Here is a 23,178-nt window from a genome sequence, read left to right as displayed (position 1 = left end):
TAACTAATCCCGAGTCAGTTATGGGCACAGAAAACAACACCACATATCCAACACTTTCCAGGGAAAGGGGTCAGACACTGATGGTGGTGATCACTGCAGGGAACAAGTTTTCAATTTCCCAGCAGGAGCACCAGGTCTGTGCCACTCTCCCCAATCCATCTGCTTCCCAGAGAAGCAGTGGGGAACAATTCAAGAGAAGCTGCCCTCGGATCATTATGAAGACAGTCAGTTCTTTGAGAAGCTAATGATGTGATGGCTAGTGAATGGCTGGGAAGAAACAGATCCAAGATGGATCAAGTCTAACTATTAAGAGGGCTCAGGGTTCTCTTGTCTTACTTCTTAACTCATATGAAAATTCCCTCTTTCTGTAACACTGTATAAAAAAATGTCCTGCCCAAAGAAATGCACATGTGTGGGCCTTTGTAAGATGGAGTCGCTGTCATCTGGAAGGCATTCTGGCCACAACAGCCACTACTATGAGGTTAAGGCAGCATCCTGTGAAGCTGAAACTGCCAGTGTTACAAGTGACCACTGGTACATTCTTGTCTCCTTTGTGCTCCACTGTTATAATGGAATCACAGAATTATCAAAGTGAGAAAAGGCCACCTGAGATCATTGAGTTCAACTCTTAACCTATCACTGCCATGGCCACCACCAAACCCTTCTCCTCAGTGCCACATCTACGTATCTTTTGTGTGCTTCCAGGGATGATGATTCCACCATTTCCCTCGGCAGCCTGTTCCAATGCTTGACCACTCCTTCAGTGAAGAAATTGTTCCTAATATCCAATCCCTGGTGCAACTTGAGGCCATTTCCTCTCGTCCTTTTTGCTTGTTACTTGGGGAAGAGGCCCAGCCCCACCTGCCTACAGCCTCCTTTCAGGGAGTTGTAGAAAGTGATAAGATCTCCCTGAGCCTCCTTTTCTCCAGGCTGAACACTCCCAGCTCCTTCAGCTGTTTTTTATCAGACTTGTGCTCCAGACCCTTCCCCGGATTCTCTGCACTTCTCTGGACATGCTCCAGCAACTCTGTAATCAATACTTGAGTTACTCAGCCAAATATATGCTGGCTCTGGATATCTCCATGCAAGCTCTGGAATGGAAGGAACCCCTTTGAACACCCCAGTGATCTCTGTGGATGCTTGTGCTGAGCAGCAGTGATGGAGAGTCAGCAGCCTGACTCTTCATGTGCACACACAGTGCAGCCAGGAGAAATGCCACCCAGAGGGATGTCCTGTGTCAGCACAGGCCCGTGGAAGCCACACCATTGCCAGTAAAAGTCCTGGGGCCTGGCACTGCCCCACCATAGCCCATGGTACACTTGGTGGGATGGGTTCACTCTGTGCTAATGAGGTCTTTCTAAACAATGACCTGACATGGTTCAGGGAATAGCAGAATCCCAGGCCAGGAGCCTTTCCCTAATGGGCAGTGGGAATGTGGCATCCTAATTTTGGGTGGATGGGAGTCAGAAGAATAGTTTGGCTCTGCCTTCCTGTCCTCCTGGCCAAAGAATGAGTTTGGTTTGTATAGAGATATGGAAGGGCTGAGCATTGTAAAGCAGACAGGATGTTTGAATGGGGAAGCATTGGTCCATACTACACTATTTTGGGGTGGGTGCGAGTTTCCTCAGCTAGTCATAAATGCTGTTGCCAGTTTTTGTGTAGTGGCACAGCTATCAGGTTTGTAAGTAGTTCTTAGGCAAATCCCATTCTTCATGGTGTTTTTTTTTTCCCTGAGTGAATTTGGAGTTTGGTACAGTGACCTGTGAAATCTCATCCAAGATGTTGCTGGGATGAGAAGCTCAGTGAAATAAAGAAGGTCTGACCTCACAGCCAAAGCCAAGAATGTGATCACAGAGTCAGAGAATTACTGAATTGTTTGGGTTGGAGGGGAAATTATAAGATCATCTAGTTCTAACCCCCTGCTAGGTCTAGAGACACCTTTGAGTCAATCAGGTTGCTCCAAGCCCCATCCCACCTGGCCTTGAACACTTCCAGGGATGGAGCAGCCACAGGTTTTCTGGGCAGCCTGTACTAAAGTCTCACCACCTTATAACAAAGAATTTCTTCCTAATACTCATATCTAATCTAAATAGAACCCTTTTCAGTTTGAAGCCATTTCCCCTTGGCCTGTCACTACCTTCTCCTGCGGAGTTCCTCTCCAGATTTCTTGTACTTTGTGAAGGTTTCTCATTGCTTACCAAGCCAAGGCTGTCCTTGACCCCTCCACATGGGGAACTTGAGGCAGCTGCCTTTCCTGTTTTCTGCTTTTACTTCTGTGTGATTTATCCAGATTTATCTTTGTTCACCTGAATGGCTTCACATCCTCTGACTGAGTTTTGGGGGCTCACAGCTGTTACAGGACACATTTGTTTGATAGCAGGCCTTGGTCATTAGGGATAGAGCTGACTTTGAGGTGTCCTGTGCTGTGCTTTTAGCTTTCTTTGTGATCAGCAACAGCAGCAAATGTGTGTACATAAAACAAAACACCCAGCTACATTCCTCACTCATTTATATTGATCTAAAACCAGATTAATTTCACTTTAATGAATGAGCAACTAAGCAAGACAGTTGGCCTATCACCATACTTTGTACTAATTAGTGTTTTTCTTACCAGTGCCTGCAGAAAAGCCAATCTGTTTTGTATTCTGAGCTGGAAAAAACCCTCCATGGTAATTTTCACTGCCAGCATGTATGTCATTCCTCTGGGCTTCCGCACCTCTTAGAAAAACCTGTTGCAGGGCAAAATAATTTCACCAAGCTTCTGGTGCTCAGCAAGCGTGGGGCACGGAGGGCTGGACATGCTCTCTGCCGTGGGGACTTTCCTGGAATTCACGCTGGCCCCCATTTGCTCATAGCTGGGTTTTGTGATGGCTGCTTTCCATGCAAAATAGCTCAGCTTTTGTGGCATCCTAGGGCAGAGCAGCGTGAGTGGCAGCTGCGCTCCGCGGCGAGGGGAGCTCTGCCTTTGTTGGAGGGATGGGTACTTGCTCCCAGTTATTCAGAGCCTCAATTAAAGGAGGCAAACTGTGGTTATTAGTTGTGCTCACTGGGGCAGAGCACAATGAGGTCGGCTCAGTGTGCAAGGGAACCCCCTGGATGGCTCAGGCAGCCCAGGCCTCCCAAAGACCCAGGGGGAAACGGGGAGGGAAAAGGGACAAAGCTTGGGGTGCTGGTGCCAGGCAGGGACACTGAGGCTAAACGTGTCAAAGGCAGCCCTGCTCTCTGGAGGGGATGAGGGGCGATGCGTGGGAATGGCGCCGGTGCCAGCAGATTTTGGCAGTGGGGCCTTTGTTCACCGGCAGGATTTGCTGAGCTGATGGATCCCATTTCCATTGCCCCGGAGGAGAAGGTGGCAAGGGGCCAATTGGTCCACACTGGCACTTGTGCAGCGTGTTTTAGAGTTATTAAAAGGTTCTTTTAAGAAATGGATTAACTTCCTCAGCTCTGGTTTTCCGTCTTCTGCTTTCCCCTCTCATGTGTGTTCTGCATAATTTTTATTATGAACTTGCAGTCTCGCCACTTCAGGCTTTTGGACACTCTAGCTAATGGTAATTATGCAGAATATTTATAATGCTATCAGAAAGTGCTAATGAAAAGCTTTAATGTGTCTAGCCATCTTCTTGCAGCAGACTTCACTGTTCCTTCACACAGAAAGCCCCAGCCCAGTATGTGCCCTGACACAGTTCTGCAAGCACAAACTCTTTCTCCCATGATCCTCACCTAAAAACAATTTCTTCTTCAGGTCAGCACCTAAAATATCCCCTCCCAAAGTCAGTACCTCAGCAAGCCAGGTCAGATAAACTTGCACAAGCCTTCATCATATTCACTTATGGCTCAAGTCTCTCTTTACAAGGGGAAAAGCTGCAAAAGGCAGCTGGGAACTTCCTTAGGATTCCAGTTCCTATGATAACATTAGCTCCTCTTCCAGCTCTCCCTCTGCATGGATAACATATAACTGCAAGTCAAACCTTGCTGAATAGGAAACTTCCCCAGGAAGTAAAGCTGAAATGTCATTTTTCCATCTTCCTTGAGGGACAGAACCTGTGATCCAGGTGAAATAACAGCTCTGATTGCTCAGTAGTCACACACATGTCTAACTCCTCTGTAGCATGCACCCACACCTTCTCCATTGCCTCTGGATCTTATGGGCACCTGGTAGGGTGATGCAGGGTTGACTGCAGGGTGACCTGCAGGGTTGATTTTCTCTAGTTGTCCCTGATGAAAAACCAAAGCTGGTTACTCTGTCCTTTACTGGGTGTTTGTGAGTCCTCCTGGCTGTTCTCTCTGTGTGCAGAGACACATGGATGTCAAAGCCAAGCTCTGGCCCTGCTTTTATTTTGCTTTGTGCCCAACACACTCCCTTATAAAGTCTGGGAAATATAGCTGCTAAAGAGCTCCAAGAATTACTTTTTGAGACATCAGCTATACAGGTTATAACCTACCCTTCTACCAATGCAGAAAGGGGAAGGATTACCTAAGAAAATAGGTTGGATATTAGGAAAACATTATCCACTAACTGTTTAAGAATTGAAACAGACTTCCCAGGGAAGTGGTGGAGTCATCATCCTTGGAAATTTTAAAAAGATGAATGGACTCTGTGATATGGTTTAATGGTGGTTAAAATGTTGGAGTCAATAATCTTGGAGTTCTTTAACAATCTTAATGATTCTGTGATTCAGTTCTTCTATAGGACAGGGTTAAAAAAACATTAAAGAAGTAGAGTTTGGCTGGTTGTCAGTGCTTGTGTGGCTCTTTGTGCAATGACAGCATCTTCACTTTAGCACTGAACAAAGGTAAAACCCCCAAAGTGGCTGTGCTGAAGAGAATCCTTGTGGATCCCCACACCAAATGAAGCAGACTGACTATAAAATTCCACTTCCCATCTATGCAGCCTCACCTGCTGCAGCGATTCCCAGCATATCCTCTGCAAAAGTATCATTTAGGGAGGGGAGAAAAAGTCCAAGAGGAAAGAAATGAATTGGTCTTTGGCCTAAATTTGAAAGGCAGGTTTCTGAGATCCTTGGGAAAAAATCAGCATGTGTAAATAAAAAAAAAATTTAGAAAACCCCCAAGCATGTTGGACGTGCTCTAAGATGTTTAGTGACCCTGCAAAAACACCTTGTGTGGATCAGTTTTACTACAGAAAACTTGCTGAACTGCTTCTGAGGCATTTGATACAATACAGCAAATCTCCTTTCCTGAGGCCACAAGAAATTTTCTGAAACCCCTTTCCTTCTCAGGCTGGAGAAGAGCATGCACAATGAGCACCACGCTGAATGTTGTCCTTCAGGACTCATCAGAAGCTCTCAAGCTAATACATTATACTTCTGCCTGCAATTTCATTTTATTTCAGATTGAAATGTCAATTCCAAATCTCTCATTCCTAGCTGACAGCAGGTAAAATTATCCCCCTCCCACACCACATACCCCTAGGTGCATGGATAGCAGACACTGTGTTTTGTAGGAAAAGAAACCTCTCAGAATTGATTTGGGATCACTTAATTAAATGCCTGTCACAGGGAAAACACTAATTCATCAAGATCAAAACTTCTGGGCAAAACCAATTTAGATTAGTTTTTGATCATGGAGAAGGATTGGGAAAAAATATTTGAAGCTATTAAAATGCTTTATTTTGAACTTAGGGGGTTTTACAATGTAGAGAAATTCTGGTTTTGGTTCAAAATATCAATTACTTAATATGTTTTAAAAAATCAATGCAAACCATGTTCCCCTTTGGAGAGTCCTCTTTGAGTGTGCTCAGCTCCCTGGAGAGGGACAATGGGGACAGGTACCACTGGGCTGACTTTGCAGGTCCTCTGGAAACACAGTATGAGGTTCTCTCACACTGGGATGTACCTTTTGTGGCTGTGCAGCTGAAAGTTTTACAGCATCAACTCATCCTGGCATGTCTGTGGGGAGGCTTGGGTTGTGCTGCTGGCAGACTGGCACAACAGCAGCACAATTTGATTCCAGGTACATGAAGAAGACAGCACAGGTGTATTACACAGTGTGGCAGCCCTGTATTAATGCAGAGGGCTTGATAAATGGGTTTTTTCCTAGCACAGATAAGCTTTTAGTGGGGATTGAAAATCTCAGTACTCAGAGGTGGCAAGGCTATAGATGCTGATTGATACTCATGTGCTTTCTCCCTCTTGATTCCTTTCTTTTTTGTGCTCAGGTTTGATTCTTTCCCTTTTCCCTTCTTGCACAGTTGTCTTGTCTGAAATATCTTCTTAGACCTCCTTAAAAATGAGTGGTTGACATTTTTGAGCAGGGAAAACTCTGTCTGGGGAAAGAAAGGGGAAATCAGCATTTGAACTATGTGCACCTGGCTTGAGGAACATAGCCCAGGTTGTGCCTGCTTTTATTTATAACTCACAAATCCTGATTTTCCAGGCTCCACTTGTCACATCCTTTGTTTAGCAGAGTGTGGAGGGGGCAGATGCCTTCAAAACCACTTCTGGTTAAGTTGCTTTCTTTTTGGCTGCTTTTAGGCTTCTGAAGAGAGCTTGCTGAAGTGCCCATAGGAAGGAAGCACCCAGATCTTATGCAAACTTCCTTAGAAAGTTTAGGCCTGGTGGAATGTTTGGAACTGGCAGGTGAATCAAGCTGTTTGGATAAAATTAACATAGGACTGAAGTTATCTTTCAAAATTTAAGTCAGAAGTGAACCCAGTGCTTTCAAGCTGGCTATTTTTAGGTGTGTCTGAAAACTGGAAAACCCAGATAAGTCTCCTAAAGGTCTTTAAATCTGTTAAGACTTTTGCAGATATCAATGATCTGTTTAAACCCTTTGGAGGTAAAGAAGTGAACACTGGGCTTGCTCCTGCCATCCTTCACTCGTTTTGAGTAATTTCTTTTTCCTGATGGACTCTGTAGCACCCTGGAAGGCAGAGATAGAGCTCTGAGACCCAGCAGCTTGTGGTGGCATCCAATCTTGGACAAGTCCTTTTTCCCACATGATCCATCATCCTCAAGCTGTTTCCATTGGTGTCCCCAAGGTTTAACCCCATGAAGGTTATCAGATGGAAATCTTCCTCTTAAAGGATCTCTTCTGAAGACCTGTACCACCACAGAAGTGTCCCACTGCTTTCTCTGGCTGCTTTTGGGGCTGGCACATGCCTGCCTCTACCTTCTGCCTTTGTGTGGCCAGTTCCATGCCCTGCCCAGGAAAGGCCAAATTCAACAGGATGTGGACAGCAACCAGGCAAACTGTTGAGTTTGCTGAGGTGCATCCATAAAATAGCATCCTTCAGCCAGGGTGTGATTTTAACCTGGTTTCTTCTGAGAGGAAACTAAAGTCACTTACTTTTCTTAAACCCTCTCCATTTTGCAAAAATGATGTTACAATTCTTTACAAAACAAAACCAAACTCTTAGCCAGAGTTATGTCTTGTATTTATACAGAAGTTTCTTTGCTTTCCTCTTATGATATATTTATACTGCTGCTGGTCAGAGTCCCAAAGCCACAGTTACAGTAACCCCCAGAAATACCCACATGGAAGAAGATACTGTTCAATTTGCAGTTGTATAATTACACCAGAAGAGTAATGGCAGTCAGAGCCCCTCTTTAAACTCCTCCTTGAGCTATATTTCTCTCTTGGAAGTTATTTGAGAACAGCTAGTGTATATTTATTGATCAGCTGAAAAGCCATGAGCTTTGAAACAAGTTGCTTCTAATTAATTCACTTTTGGAATTACTGTGAGGGAACAGAATGCCTTACCTGGATTTCTCATTATTATTCTGGACAAGTAATGGCTTTTACAGAACTTTAACAAATAAAATAACATTTCTGGTCTGCCCAGCATTTGCTTTTTTTAAAAAAATCAATTATAAGCTGTGACTTGGCATCTCAGCTTTCTGGCAGTGCTCAGATGAGGAGACTCCACGCTCTTGTCTCCGTGTTGTGACACATTGGGAGGATAATGGACAGACTGTCTTGTCCCTCCAGCCAGCAGTGGGAACTGATGGCTTCAGCAGATCTGTAGCTGCACCGCTCCATTGGGCTCATCTGGGGAATGTGCCTTTGGTGAATGCCCAGTGCAAGTGAGATTGATGGGTTTTTATAGCAGAAATTCTGTATTGTTCCTATTCAGTGAGAACCAACCTACCAGAGCTTCACACCAAGTTTATTTTTAATCATCCCAGTCGTTTCAATTACAGGACTAACACAGAATTGCTATTTAAAAACCAAATAAAAACCCCACCTCTCATATGTTGATGGCATTTTACAATGTTTGAGTCCATCCTAAAATCAGTCAGTGCTGTAAGAGATTTTGCATTTTTTGCTTCTCCTGCTACCAGCTCCCTGATGTGAAATTTGCTGCTGGCAGAATTTCACTTCCATATTACTGGTTTAATAGCACAGGAGAAAAAAAATAAGAGAGATCTGCTTGAGTTTGTGAAATGCTTCTCCTGCTTCTACAACCAGCATTTTCATGTGTGGTACTGATCTTTGTAAGTTTTTAAAGGAGTGTAAAGCACAGATGTTTTACCTTGGGTCTTCTTACTTACCATAGAAATCTCATTGTTCATTACACAGGTGGATATTGGAATTGATCCATGTCCAATGGTGCAAAATCCAAGAATATAAAAACTTTATTTTCTAAACTTTAATGAGTGAGAAGGGGAGAGATAATGGTGGAATTTTTTATGCTTGGCAGTTCTGTGCCTGTGAGATGGTGGGCAGGTGAGACAATCTACCTGGAGTGCTTCCTATTCCATCCACAGACTGCTCATTCCCATCTGCACCCCTAGAGAGGCCCTTTGTGCTGATCTCTTCTTTCTGCACTCTTGGGATCCTCACTTTGCTGGGTGGGGTGGCTTTGTCTCCCCACAGCCAGGTGAGCTTTACCTTTGATCTTTGCTCTTCATCTGGAACACAAGGCCAAGCAGGAAACCCTTTAAGCCTTGTAGCACCCTGTTCTCTCCAGCCTCTGAGGTACAGGCAGCAAACACCTAAAATTGTGCCAAAGAGCCCAGCAGCTGCATCAGGAGTGACATGTTCCATCTGTGCCAACAGAGCAGCCACTGGGGCAGCGCTTGCTGCTGCGGCTGCTGGCTCCTGGAGGGTGTGCTCCAGTTCAACTCCACACTGTCATCCTGTTAGATATTTTATGGGTCATTAGCATGAAGACATGCTCATGGCAATTCATCTGCTAAGGCAATGGCTGGCCACTCAGGAGAAGCCCTGTGGCTCACTCCAGTCAAGGACACTTAGCATGGTGAAGCTTCACCTCTTTTCCAAAGTGAGAGAATGAGGTGGACTCCTGTCCCAGAGCAGCAATCAGCTCCTGGCCTGGATGGAGAGCAGCTGCTAATTGCTTTCCTCAAAACCTTGTGCTGTTTGCTGACAAGCTCCTTGGCACACAGTCTCTGTGTTTGTTTAGGGGCAGACACAAGCAAATTAGCTTGGAAGTGCCAAGGCCTGATGCTATTTTCATAGTTCCCAGAGTGCCACTTATTCCCTGTGGGAGCATGTGCAAATTAATTCTGTATGCTGCTCACTTAAATGGTGCTAATTGCATCAGTCCTCTTGACAATATACTTCTGCTGCCAGTCATACTATGAGTTTCTAGCATTTGTGTGGGTGCATTAGAGAGGGAAAGGTTCTCTGAGCATCCTGTGCAGGTATCCTTTGGAAAGATGAGTCCTCACCAAGATTCAGGAACTTCTCTAGAAAATTTTAAAGAGCATCTGAAGCTGACTTTAGGGTTGGATTATGGGGTCAGCCCAGAGATGGGGCTGATGGGCTGTAAAGCATTCCCTGTGCTGGTGGAGGTGTGTAGTTGTCACTTCTTGTGTGCTGTTGGGGTGGGAGCACCTCTAGTAGCATTGTCTCTTTTGCAATCAAGTTCCAGAGCACAGGAGAGACAGAAAGGAAAAATAAAAAAGTAAATTGTTAGTAACAAAAGGAGAAGAGAGAGATGCTTGTATCCAGGCTGAGAAGATGGTATAAATGCCCAGTGCAGCCTGCCACATTGTGGGGAAAACAGTATTTGTCACATCTCTCCAGTGTGAAACTCCAGTGTGAGGCAGGACAGGAAGAAAACTGTAGGAGAAGAATTTATCCTTTTTTTTTTTTTTTAAATTTACTTTTTCACCTTCAAAAGGACTTCAAGTGCTTTGCAAATGCCAGAACTCCCTGCATTCCTGCTGTCCCTATTTAAACAGTATACAGTATTTCTTTGCTGTGCATGCAGCCCCCTTCCCACTTTCCCATTTGCACTGAATGCACTTAAGGATTGGTGGCCTGTGACCCTAAAATCAATTAGCATTGTTGCTTTTGATCTCGATTCGAGAGCTCTTAGCAAAGGATGATATTTATGGGCTATATCTGAGCTAGTAACTGTAAATGTGGCCAGAAGCATTCCAGGGCAGTGGAATGCACTCCTCTGCCCTGGGGTCTGGCACGTTTCACCCCAGGCAAGCTGACACTCCACTGGAACATGTCTGGTGCCCAAATGGGTACTTCCAACATGCCAGGGAGTGTTTCTGGTCAGCAGCCCTCTCGTTTTGGAGGCTAAGACCATTTGCTAGCAGAGATATGGGCTTGAACACGCCTTGGCCTCAGTGCCCAGGAATGCACCCAACCATGCTTGTTTTAATTGGATGGATGTAACTCTGGTGCCTTTGATAGATGTCTAATTTGGGAACTGCGTGTTCCTAGATTTCCCCTGGAAACAATGAGAAGATAGTGGCTTTTTCAGGGCTATGTCAGGGCACCTAAATTGTGTTTCCGCTCTGAATTGCTCTTTGAAGGAGCCCTACTTCTCCATTCTATAGAAAGAGCCTTTCAAAGAAGAGTGTCCTCTTGCCTGGGACCTTAAATGAGTGTTGCATAGGAGCTCTCTGGGGTGTAATACCCTGCAGTAATTTTGATTACTCTCTGTGTGGAACACACCATCTGCTGAGCAGTGCCAGCACTGAATGGCTGGTCACACAGAAATTCACTTTTTCTGGCTACTGTGTGGAAAAGGGGAGGGAGCCCTGTGGACACAGATCCCCAGAGTCCCACTGAAGTCACTTGGGGTTTTCTCAGCAGACAGGGGAGCCCGGGGAGCAATTCAGCTGAGCACTGGTGCATTTTCAGAATAATGTTTTTGTGGAGAAATGTGACAGCTTTATGAGGAGTAGGGTGGGCTGTGGCTGTGTTTTCTCAGCCACAGCTGAGAAAGCTGTGCTGTGGTGAGGGTTTGCTATTCCCTTTTCATTTCAGCATCAGCATTTATGAGCTGTACAAGAGAGCTGGAGAGGGTTTTGTTGGCAAGGGTTTGTAGTGATAGAAAAAGGGCAATGGTTTTAAATTGGAAGATGGCAGGTTTATATTAGATATCATGAAGAAATTCTTCACTGTGAGGGTGGTGAGGTACTGGAACATGTTAGCTAGAAAAGCTGTGAAGGCTGGATCCCTGGAAGTGTTCAAGGCCAGGTTGGATGGGGCCCTGTGGAACTTGGTTTAGTGAAAGGCATCCTTGCTCATGACAGAGGGGTTGGAAACAGAGGATCTTTTAGGTCCCTTCCAGCCCAAAGGACTCCATGATGCTCTGATTCTACCACTGTAGTGACAGAGAGCCTTTGTGTGACAGCATATATGGAAACCTCATCCAGCATCACTGTAGGCATTATTTGAAGGAAAAAAGACAGAATCAACCTTGGCTTCAGCAGCCACAAACAAGTGATTTTCCTGGCACTGACAGACTTCAAACCCCATGGTGTGAAGATTCAGTGTGATTTCAGAAAGGAAAGGAGAGTTGCACAAGGCATTAAACTGCAAGGTGTAATCATATAATTGCTGTGATGCTCTGTTGTACCTACACCTTGCTACAAATTATAATGTTAGTACAGACACTATTGCAGTATCATTACATTGCCAGGGCTGCCTGCCACTGTAGCTGAAAAAAATGCCACATTTTTCCTTATAAATTTGTTTCCATGGTGGGTGGCACTTTATGGATTGTGTTTTTTCAGGAAAAGAATATCTGACAACAAACATTTGCCAAAAATTTATTTAGTTGATATGGGCAGAGAGTGGAAGCATTCTTTCAAAAGACACATTTTTAAAAGAGTGAGGGGGAAAAACCTTAAATTTGGAAGCTATAAAATGGTCTGTGTGTGATGTTTAATAAAAGAAAAGAAAAGAACAAATAAAGGTAGTACTATATATAGGAGTCATGAAGTGACTGCAGGGAATTAAATGTGCTGGAGGAACTGCTGCACAGAGAACCGCCTGCGTAATTAAAGAACAGAGCAAGTGGGCTCTGGGAAAGCTCCTCTGAGAAACTACTTCCATTAAATTTTCTTGACTTTAGGAAAAATTTTTCTCACCAGGCCCCTTCCCCTTTAAATGCAATCTTCAATGGGAAAATTATTTCAATGCAGAAAAAATTTGCAATACTATCTACATTGCATAAGAATATGAAACCCACCCACTCCTGAACCCAAATTCCTCTTTCTTACCAGGCTGTCTGCCTGTAAAGTTTTCTGTCTGTAAAGTTTTGGGAGACAACTTTTAGGGAAGCCTGCATTTGCTCTGCATTGCCTTATTCATTGACAGGATTACGAGGGGCTAAACTTCAATGTCAGGGGATGAGACAACTCAAATATTTGGATTGGGAGTATCACACCTTCTGAGAGAAACTAGAGATTTTCTCTTGTGGGAATGGAATAATGATGGAGATTCAGTGTCTGAATCTCTGCCAATGCACTGGGTGCTGCTGAGATTCTGGAATCCTAAAATTCTTAGTCTGGAAAGAAAAAAAAAAGAAACATGATAATAAATAATGTTTGCTTTAACCTTCTTGTGTTTCCATTCTCACCTCCCTACTTTATTCTTGTGGAACTTGACAGCTACACATGTTCAGCATTCATTATACACCAGTCCCCAGAGGAGCCCTTGGCAGCTGAGGTCTTGCTTATCCTTGAAAGAATTAAAATGAAAAGTAAGAAACTGTTTCAGCAGAGTCCTATGGACACAAGGATGGAAAGCTGGCAATGGGGATTTGTGTTTGTCACTTTACAGGGAAGGTTTCTCTATAGAAAGCCCTAAGGGGCAACAGAATCACACCATTCCTGGCCAGGAATTGCTATAACAGACACAGTCTTTCCTTTTCCTTTTCCTTTTCCTTTTCCTTTTCCTTTTCCTTTTCCTTTTCCTTTTCCTTTTCCTTTTCCTTTTCCTTTTCCTTTTCCTTTTCCTTTTCCTTTTCCTTTTCCTTTTCCTTTTCCTTTTCCTTTCCTTCCTTCCTTCCTTCCCTCCTTCCTTCCTTTCCTCCCTCTCCACCCACCTGCTTTTGTCTCCACAGCTTTCTCATTCTCTTTTGTTTTCCCCTTTGTTTTCTATCCAATTTCCTTGAATTTCTTTTGAAATAGCTTGGAGGCAAAGAAACTCAAACAATCAGATCACTTTTCCAAACTTGCAGCCCAATTGCTACATTTTAATTGCAATAGGTTGTTTAATGTTAATTTAGTGTTAGTGAATGTTCCTGAGCCAACACGTTCTTCTGACATGTCTCTTTGCAGAACATGTACACTATAGGACATATTGTCTCTTGCTTTTAAAATATTTGGGAACTTTGGGATTTTTTTTTCATAGGGAAGGTTCTAAAAAAATGATGTTTGAAAGCTTAAGTCCCTCCTCATCAAACATATCTCAGTGTGATTTGCTTACAGAAAAGGGAGGTGTCTGCAGTTAAATTACTTTCAGAAATGCTTCCTTCAACAAGAAGCTCTTACAAACCAAGGACACAGGGGGTTCCTGGGCTGCCAGTGCCCATGGACAGCTCCTGCCCAGCCTCTCACCCACCTGCTCCCCCAAGTCCCTCTGGGCAGGGCTGCTCTCAGTCCCTTCATTCCCTGCCTGGATGGATACCAGGGGTTGCCCCAACCCAAGGGCAGCACCAGCACCTGGTCTTGTTAAACATGATGAGATTTCCATGAGCCACTTCTGGAGCTTGTCCAGGTCCCTCTGGCTGATCCCATCCTTCAGGTGTGTCAACAGCATCACTCAGCTTGGTGTCAGCTGCAAATTTACATGCACAGAGCTTCTTAGTCCCTCTAATTATGGGCCTTTGAAATGATGATAATGTAAGGCTATTAGAAGTTGAAAAATGGTCCATATGTATAGGTATAGAGCAATTTTCCTGATCTCACTCACAAAAAAAGTAATATTTGATGTTGAAGACAGTGAATTAAGTATTACAGAGAAGGAATTATTATGTATCCCTATTCAAGAATCATAATTTTATGAGAAAGAGGTCATTACTAACAAAACTAATTTTCTTCTGCAGAGTTGCAGTTTGGTTGATATGGTAACTACCTTGATAAAATACATTTGTTCTTTAATAAAGTACATTTTTTCTTAGGCATGGTTACTATGTATTGAATTGCATTTGCATTAAAAAGTAGCACTCTACAATGGATTAAAAGCTGACTGATCTCATGTAGCGGGTGTCTGTGGAAAGTTGTCATTCCTGATGCAACTGTAAAAGGATGTTTAGCACGTTTGGTGCTATTAAAAATTTCTATCAACCCCCTGGATATAGATGCAAAACCTTTGCTGATAAAAATTTTGGATAAAGCAAATGATTGACAGAATATTATATAATGTTGCAGACAAGAAAGAAGTTTTAAACAATACATATTTAAAGGCAACTGCAAACAGAGATGTAACAGGGAGCAGAGGCTGAAAGCTCAGGTCAGTCAGCTGTACTTTCTCTTCTGTAAATTTGTAAAGATTTACAAATTAGCAGAGCCTTAGCTGCAGTGCAGATTTTTTACTGTCTCTGCCATTTTCCGTGGGTGCTCATTACTACAAATCCTCTGAGTATCACAAGTGTTTGCTCAGAGTTTTGCCTGGCAGTAGCAGGAAAACTGGGCATAAATGCTCTTTGACACTAAAATGCTCACCTGTGTCAGGGGTTTCATAGAAAGGCTCCAACAGAAGGAGGGCAGCTTTTGTCTTGCTTTCCCAACAACGCAGACCTAGTGGCTCCTTGGGACTGATGGTGTCCCAACACTCTTCTCCTTGGGACATACAGAGCTGTGCTGATAACTGGGATGGGAAAGTACTGACCTAGTCTGAGCCTCTGTGAATTATTTTGTGGCTGGAAAGTCACTGGAAAGTGAGCATTGCAATAAAACTCTTTCCCTTGCCAGCTATTTATGCTCATTCCTTAGATGCAGGTTGGAGGGGAGGAGTCAAAAGGAGCACAGGACATTTGTAAAATACAGGCAAAAGTGAGGCTACAGTTCTTTAAGAGGTAATAAAAGATTGTCCCTATCACTATCTGCCATGTGAAAGGTTCCTTCTACACTTTTTGAAAGCCCCTTTTAATTAGTGGAAGGTGCTATAAAGTCTTCCTGGAAATTTCCTTTCTCCAGGCTGAACAACCCAAGCTCTCTCAGCCTGTTTTCACAGGAGAGGTGCTCCAGGCCTCAGATCATCTCTATGGCCCTCCAATAAGTCCAGTGTTGTACATATAATGATATATATTTATTATTGTTATTGTTGTTGTTACTATTGTTATTGTTATAATATTGAACACGTATAGACCCGATATCTCCACCAGTTTGTCTCATTAAAATGATCCCTTGAGCTACCTGTCCCCATTGTTTACAAGTGCGCAATAACTTATTGATCTGGGAAAAGAAAGCATAAATAAAAGTTATTTCAAAGATTTGGCAGGAAAGGGGTGGATACGTAGACAGTTCTCTGTGGAAAAGCATTTATCTGCAATTGTGCTGACACTAATTGGGAGCATGAGAAATGGCTGGCAAAGGCTGGGTATTTTAACACCTGTGTGTAGGGGTGAATACTCTGCAAACTTTTAGTCATTTAACTCCAACTTCTGCTTGAACAAAATCAGGGAGGTTTTCCAGAGTAGGAGCTGTCCTTTCTGAAAAGTTTGGGCAGCACCCCAATGTCAGCTGGCCTTTCAGAACTTCCCTTCCTGCCGAGCTGAGAGTGGAAGCACATTCTGTATTTTCTTAAGTTTTTTCTTGTGACTTTCATGCAGATTTACAGACAAGAGAAAGACACAAACTCACAAAGTGTTGTCCCAGTTGATGGAAAGGCTCAGTTCATCTATTCTGTCTTCCTGTCTGGCCAGGCAGAAAAAAGTGGCTGAAAACCAGACATAGTGGTCTCTTGTCCATCATGAAGTTAGGCTACAGGGGAGAGGAAGGGTATTTAGGATGTGCAGATGGGATGAGATTATTGCTGAGGTGCCACGTGCAAGGTCTTAACATAGCCCAGGAAATCAGCCTTTGTTAGTTCTGCAGCTTCCACAATGATGTGTTTCCTTGGGATAATTTTGTCCTGGTTCTTTTGCTTTTCAGATGTCCTGTGTCCAAATGTCCACATGGAAGGAGACCGGTTCAAACACACCAATGGGGGCACTGATGAGATCCCAGGTAAACAGACACACACTCTGCTGTCCCTCTGGGAACTGAAACAGCACAACTGTACATTTCTTTTGTGGCACTCTGATTCATTACACCTTTCCTAGGCGGAATTTTCTTATTCCAACAACTGTGCAGTGGTGAAGGAGTGTATTAGAAATGGTGAGGCTCCAAATGAATTATCTGTTGACAGCCAACACCAAATTAATCACAAACTTTCTTTTGATGTGGCATCAAATTAAAAAGCCAGTGGAGCTTAGTGGAGTGCAATAAGTTCTGGAGATCACTTTTTCTCACCACTGCACATTTAGTGAGTTTTAATGTCCATTTATTTGATCTGTGATTGTTGTGGAAATCCAAGCACAGTGGTAATTACCACTGGAGAAAGGTTTATGTGTGCATTTATATAAATAAAAGATTTTCTGAAGCACTGGGGAGAGATCAAGGGGAAATACAGTCTGGTGATAGCTCTGCTTTTCAGTGAGCTCTGATATATCTTTTCAGCCTGCTGAAGGACTTAATGTCAGATATTTGCATGGGCTGTGCCTCTCTTCTAGCCTCCCAATATTGCTTGAGCTGCTGGCAGAGGAAAGATGCCCATCAAGGCTGCATTGGGAATAATTGTGACTGACCCAAGGACATAAGTCACTGCAGTGGGAGGCTGGAGGTTCTTCTGCAGCTTGATTATGAGTAGAAATGCTCAGTGTTTGACAGCTTTGGTACTCATTCAGAATTTTTTCATTGGAGGATTTTCACTGCCTGTATAAAATATCAGCTCCAATTGTGCTGTCTGTGGGCAGCTTATTTTGGCTGCATTCTGATTACATCTGAGCCTGTGATAATGTCAGGTGGTAACATCTTTTGTGACCATTAGACCCAAGCAGATTGTCCCCAAACACCTATTTTGAACTGCTGTCTGTTTCTGGTTCTTGCATCAACCTGTCCTGAAAGTCCTTTTGTCTCTGGGCTGGCAAACTTTGGAGCAACTCAGCCCTCCTGATTCTGAATGAACCTATCTGCAGTGGAAACTGGTGCTCAAAATGAGTGGGAGGATTCTGTCCCTTCTCAGATGATCACCTTCTATGTGATTCTTTCCAGAACAATTGAGCAACAAGTGGATTCCTATTTCCAGTTCATGGTTATCTGAATTTTGTTTCAAGTGCTAACTAGTAGAGTCTATGCTTTTATTTTACTTCTAAAACATATCTTTTGTTGAGCAATGTACAGGACAGGAATCCCAGTTCAGATCTGGCACCAAAGTTTTGGGTAGAGTGAGGTGCACATGCCCATATGCAGTAATATTTACATATGTGTATATATATATATATATATATATATATATATATATGTATATATGTATATATATAGACTCTTAGGCTCTTCTGATATATTTTTGAGGTATTTTTTCCTTTTATCTTCAAGTCCCACTTCCCTCCTAGGAAAGAAGTCAATATTCAGAATATTAATAACATAAAAGATGACTTTGCTGTCTTAGATCTGTATGCTAGTTCAGGTTGGAAGGGCCCTGTGGAAATCATCTAGTCCAAACTCCCACTCAAAATGGGGTCTCCTTCAAAATTTGGCCCATTTTCAAATTATATCAGATGTCTCAGGACCTTGTGTAATTGAGTTTTCAGTTTCTTTAAAAGTGGACATTTCACAGATCCTCTGGGCACTCTTCCAGTTTGGTCAGTATTACAGTGATTTTTTTTTTACCCACTATGATAGGGAATTCCATAAGCAGAAATTAATTTTTTGCAGCATCTGATCAGGCTGATCATTCAGGGCTGTCATTTATTTGACCTAAGGGATATCTGTTCACTCTCAATGTTTACCGTTGCATTCAGTGTCTTAACAACAGATTAATTACAGCGTTTAAGTAAAAGTGACAACTTCAGTCCCTCACCACCAATACAGAGGATTGTAGAAGGCTCCTGACTGCTCCAGTATGGTGGGAAAAGTATTTATTCTCATCTTGTTACTGGTGATCAGGAAAATGTGTGCCTCTTTCTTGGAAAAAAATGGAACAGATAGTCTGGGTCTGCTGAGGGTTGTTGTGCTGCTGGAGATGAATCATATAAATCAAAGTGCTCTTCCACTTCTTATGTGCTCCTTACTTGCTCCATAGCATTTTTTGAAGACTCTGGGCTCCTGGGTCTTATTATCAGAAAAACATTACCTTCTTTCAGCTAAACTGGAAAATTTCAGTTGGCCTACTGTGCTGTGCTTCCCACTCCAAAAGGATGCGTTGTGCTGAAAGGTTTTGTGTTCTACCCCAAAGGGTAGAACACGCCCTGCAGCTTTGAGGCACAGCCTGGGTCCTGCTCCCTCACACCTGGGAGGGAAGTTCAGCTCTGGGATGTCTGGGGGTGACAGCACTCAGGGGGAGGCTGTTCCTCTGCCACCCAGCTCCTCATATCTACAAGGATTTCAAGTTAACACCTGTGCCTTGTGCTCCTCTAGGAACCAGAACTGATCCTTGCCCAACAAGCTGCTAACACTGAGTTTCAGAGCTATATCTGGCACAAACTTGTTTATAGATGGACACAAAATGCAGTCTCATGGAGGAGAACCTGCAGTAAATCTCATTTTGGGGACAGGGAAAACAGTATTTAAAATCTTCTTGGATTTAACACCTTTTCCTCTCTCAGAGAAGGACAAGACCTCAGAACTGAGGGCCAGAAAGGCAAAAATATTTCTGAGGATTTTTAAAAAATTTTTTCTTATATTTTTATTGGGTGAAATGCAGCAGCAGAAGGCACAGACAATTGTTTCACACAAGGCATCACCAATTCCAGCCCATTCTTGTCTACCCCACCTGCATACAAGTTATATCATGACCTGACATTTAGTTCTGTGTTTGCATTTAATGGATGAATTGAGTCACTCTGTATCAGCAGAACTAAAAATAGAAGCTAAAACATAAAATGAGCTATAAAAGGAGGAACTCTGTGAAATAAGGGGAAACAGTGGTGTGGCTGAGGTGGAAGATTCATGGGATTTTGTTAAGTCAGAGGCTGAGAACAGGAGTGAGGGTAGTGAGGGTGGCTCCATGCAGAACCAAATAACTGCATCAAAAAAACCCCATCGTGATCTGGAGGAAAGCCAAAGCTCTAAACTAGTATTTTCCTTCTAAAAGACAGACGATTTCTTTTCTTTAGACAAACTGGACTAAGTAAATCTCATCTATCTGCTTTTGTTGAGTACTGCATTGAAAGTCACTGCTAAATTGAAAAAGGGTAGAGATAAATAAATGTAAAGTGAGCCAGAAACTGCCTGGCAGGGAGACAATCATGCAGTTTCTAGGAAAGGGAATAATGAGTTAGAGTGTGTGCAGTGATGAAGTCCCTCAGGGTCTAGTTTTAGGTCTAATCTCCCCTGTGAGTTTCCACTCCGTGGATTGGGATCAATGGCTCCAAAACCCAGGGATTTTTTTCCAACTTAAAAAGGTCAGTTTAAAAGGCCTGTTTTGGTAGGTATGGATCAACATCAGGACTATAAACTATAAACTCCTCCTGTGTGAACTGATGGGGTCTTAGTCAGCAGCTGTTTGTACATCACAGTCCTGTAGAGATGGGGAAAATGCAAAAGTTGTTACTGGACAAGGTAGAGAAGGGAAGAATTCCTGAGACTGGACAGGGCTTTTGGTTACTGCTCATCTAGAAAAGTTTGCTCAGACCTCCTTAGTTCAGGATAGATGGATTCAGCCTTGAGGAGCTCTTAGTGTGTTCAGGAGCCAGAGAGAGGCAATTAAAATTCTGGGTTTGGTTAATCTTGCAGTGTGCAGGTGGAAAGGGGAGATAATACTGCTCTCTGTTAATAAATCAGGAGAACAGCAGGAGGGAGATAGGGGAGCCACTCAAGCTGAAGGACAAAGGTAGCAATAGGAAATGACTATCAGCTGTTTAAGACATACATTCAAGACATCAGAAGAAGGTTGAAGCTGTCAGAGATATGAAGCACTGGGACAAGAGGAGAAGTAGCACTGATGGAGAAAAGCAAACAGTGATGGATAGTCCTGAGTCCTCTCAGAGCAGAGGTTTGTACTCTCTGACCCTCTGGTCTCAAAGCATTTAAATAAGAAATCTCCAGCTGTAGCATTCAGGAAGGGCTGCTACAGTGAAATAGGGTTGTGTGAGCAAGAATATATAGGCAGCTTCACTCTACTACTGAGAAGTTTTTGTCAGTGAAGTGAAGCAGCATCTGTTTAACAGTACATAACGTGAATTCAGAATATAACACTGAATATGTTGCTGAATGCATTAGGAATCAACAGGGAATTTTGAAAGAAAGGAAGGAATCTACTCAGAATATCACTTTCTCATCCAGGAAGTCTGATATTTTAAACTAATGCTTAATAATGGTTTAAACAAAGTCCTTAGAGCATTCTTGTGGGCCCCATGCTTCAAATGGGTTTTTTGAAAGAGAAATAAAGACAAAAGAAGGTTTAACTCATCTGCCCTAAAACGCTCAATAGCACCCCCCTCCCTCCCCGTTTATTGTATTTAATACTTCTTATTATGCTAAATTGTCATTTTCCTTCCATCAGCATTTAAGAAAGGGTTCTGACCAAGCAGGAAAACACAATGATAATATTTTGCATCCTGCAGATGTGACCTTTGTGTATTTTTAGGATTCATAATATTGCATCCAAGCTACATCTGAATGTTATTTAAAATGAATTATACTTCTTGAGGTTTTAAGACTTCACATTTGAATTATTTGTATTTTAGACTAGACCTGCTGGATATGGGATTTGGTTGCAGAAATCTGGAAGATCCCTAGAATTGAGTGAGCTGAGCTGTAGTCCTGAACATTACCAGAGGAGATAATACTCCTCAACAGATACTGGCTGCTGCTTTCAGGGGACTCTGCCCTGGAAGTAAAGAAAGGCCTGAAGTGATTTCCACAGAGTGCTAAGAAAAATAAACCCTGGGGAAGGACAATTCCAACCAACACATGGCATCAAACATCCCACACTGGATGGTGTTAAGGGGCAAGGGAGGAACATGAAAGCCCTGCTTTAACTCCTAAGTAGCCACACAGGCTGTGTGTGTGAACAACAGCAGAAACTGCATTATGGGTTGTACCACAGACTGACCTAAGCCTCCAACTCTCTTCCCTGTCTCCAAAACCTCCATGTGAAAATGACCAAAATTCCAAAACATTTGTGACCTGTGTGTTTTTCTGTGACTCTATAAAGGGTGTTTGGGCATTTTACAAGGAAGGCACTGGTTGTAAAACTAATCCCCTACAATTACAGACTGCAGTGGCTGTGCTCAGCTGTCACTGTGTCTCCAGCTCCTGTGGTTTGCAGCACAGGATTCACATTCCAGAGATGCCAGTGACTCTCTAGCTAATTACAATATCCCTGGGACTATTTATATTTGCCCACTAAAGCACGTGGTAGTATGAGAAAACTGGAGTGTCCAGGCTGCTGGACCTGCAGGACGAGCGCATTCGACCGATGTCCTGGGGAAAAAGTGTATGTGGGGTGCCTGTGACAGGTATTGTGCCCTCCCTTTGCACTTGGCAGTCTCCTTGAGAAGCCCCCAAGGTGCCAGTGAATAGTCCATGAATAGCTGCAGAGATTTGTGAGGGCTCACTGCCTTGGGACAGAGGATGCAGAGACACAGCGGTCACCAGCAGAGACTGCCCGTGTGCAGCGCTGGTGGAGCAGGCTGTTGCTGCAGACACCACCACTCTCCTCTCCATCCTCGGGGTTTTGCACACACAGGCAGGACTGGAAGCAGCTGTGACATTTGTGAGAGATGGGGCAGAAGGATGAAGCTTTGCTCTGCTGTGGCACAGTCACTTTGCTCTCGTGTTTTTCAGTGACCCATCACTAGGCAGTGCTAATGGGATAGGGCTCAGGGCTTCTTATTTCCTCTTCTCCCCACATTTTCTCTAGGAAGTCCCCCAGAAAATGTGAAACTGGTCTGAGCTGAATTTGAAACTGAGTTCCTGACATACAGACATCTGGCAATAGCGACTGTTAAGTCCTGGGAAGCAAATAGGGAAAGGAACAGCTGACCTGTTACTGCAGTCACAGGAGTTATGTGAGTGTCCTGTGAGCTGGAGAAGATGGCTGGACTTGTGCTGTGAGGTGGATTTGCCATCTGGGCTGGTAGATGAGATACCTGCAGTGCAGGTGACCTTACTGAGGTCCTGTTGGCTCATTTTTTAGGAGTCTATGTACAAGTCTTATGAAGAGCAGCTGAAGGAACTGGGGATGTTTAGCCTGGAGAAAAGGAGGCTCAGAAGGGACCTTATTGCTCTCTACAACTCCCTGAGAGGAGGGTGTAGTGAGCTGGGGCTCAGTCTCTCACGCCAGGTAACCAGAGACCAGAGGAAATGGCCTCAAGTTGTGCCAGAGGAAATTTTGTTTGGATATTAGGGAAAATATATTCACTGATAGGATGATCAAGCATTGGAACAGGCTGACCAGGAACTGGTGGAATCATCACCCCTGGAAGGTTTCTAAAGGCATGTAGATGTGGTACTTGGGGACATGGCTTGGTGATGAACCTGGCAATGTTAGGTTAATGGCTGGATTCGATCTTAGAGATCTTTTCAACCTTAATAATTCTGTGATTCTACTGTGCAATAGTTAATCTCAACACTATAGCCTAGATCACTGCATTTAAAAGGTCTTTGAAGTTTTTCAGAGGTTGACAAATGGTTCACTTGTGTTCAAAGGCATTTTAATATCCAGTAACTCTAAAAAAACCACAACAGGTCAAGGAGGCCAATAATTACTAATAAATCATCTGTGGCT

General features: G+C 43.4%; 1 protein-coding gene across 1 annotated transcript in view; it reads left to right on the top strand.

Moving 5' to 3' along the window:
• Window positions 1-23,178, top strand: part of COL22A1 (collagen type XXII alpha 1 chain) — a 229,239-nt gene that overhangs the window by 48,838 nt on the left and 157,223 nt on the right. The window contains exon 4 of the mRNA XM_038129913.1: window positions 16,338-16,412. Within this exon, the coding sequence (XP_037985841.1) occupies window positions 16,338-16,412 (75 nt within the window). The remainder of the gene's footprint in view (window positions 1-16,337; window positions 16,413-23,178) is intronic.

The sequence above is a fragment of the Motacilla alba genome, chromosome 2 (genome assembly GCF_015832195.1).
Source record: "Motacilla alba alba isolate MOTALB_02 chromosome 2, Motacilla_alba_V1.0_pri, whole genome shotgun sequence".
Lineage (NCBI taxonomy): Eukaryota > Metazoa > Chordata > Aves > Passeriformes > Motacillidae > Motacilla > Motacilla alba.
Note: the sequence above shows the minus strand (reverse complement) of the source record. Positions and strands in the feature narration are given on the sequence as shown.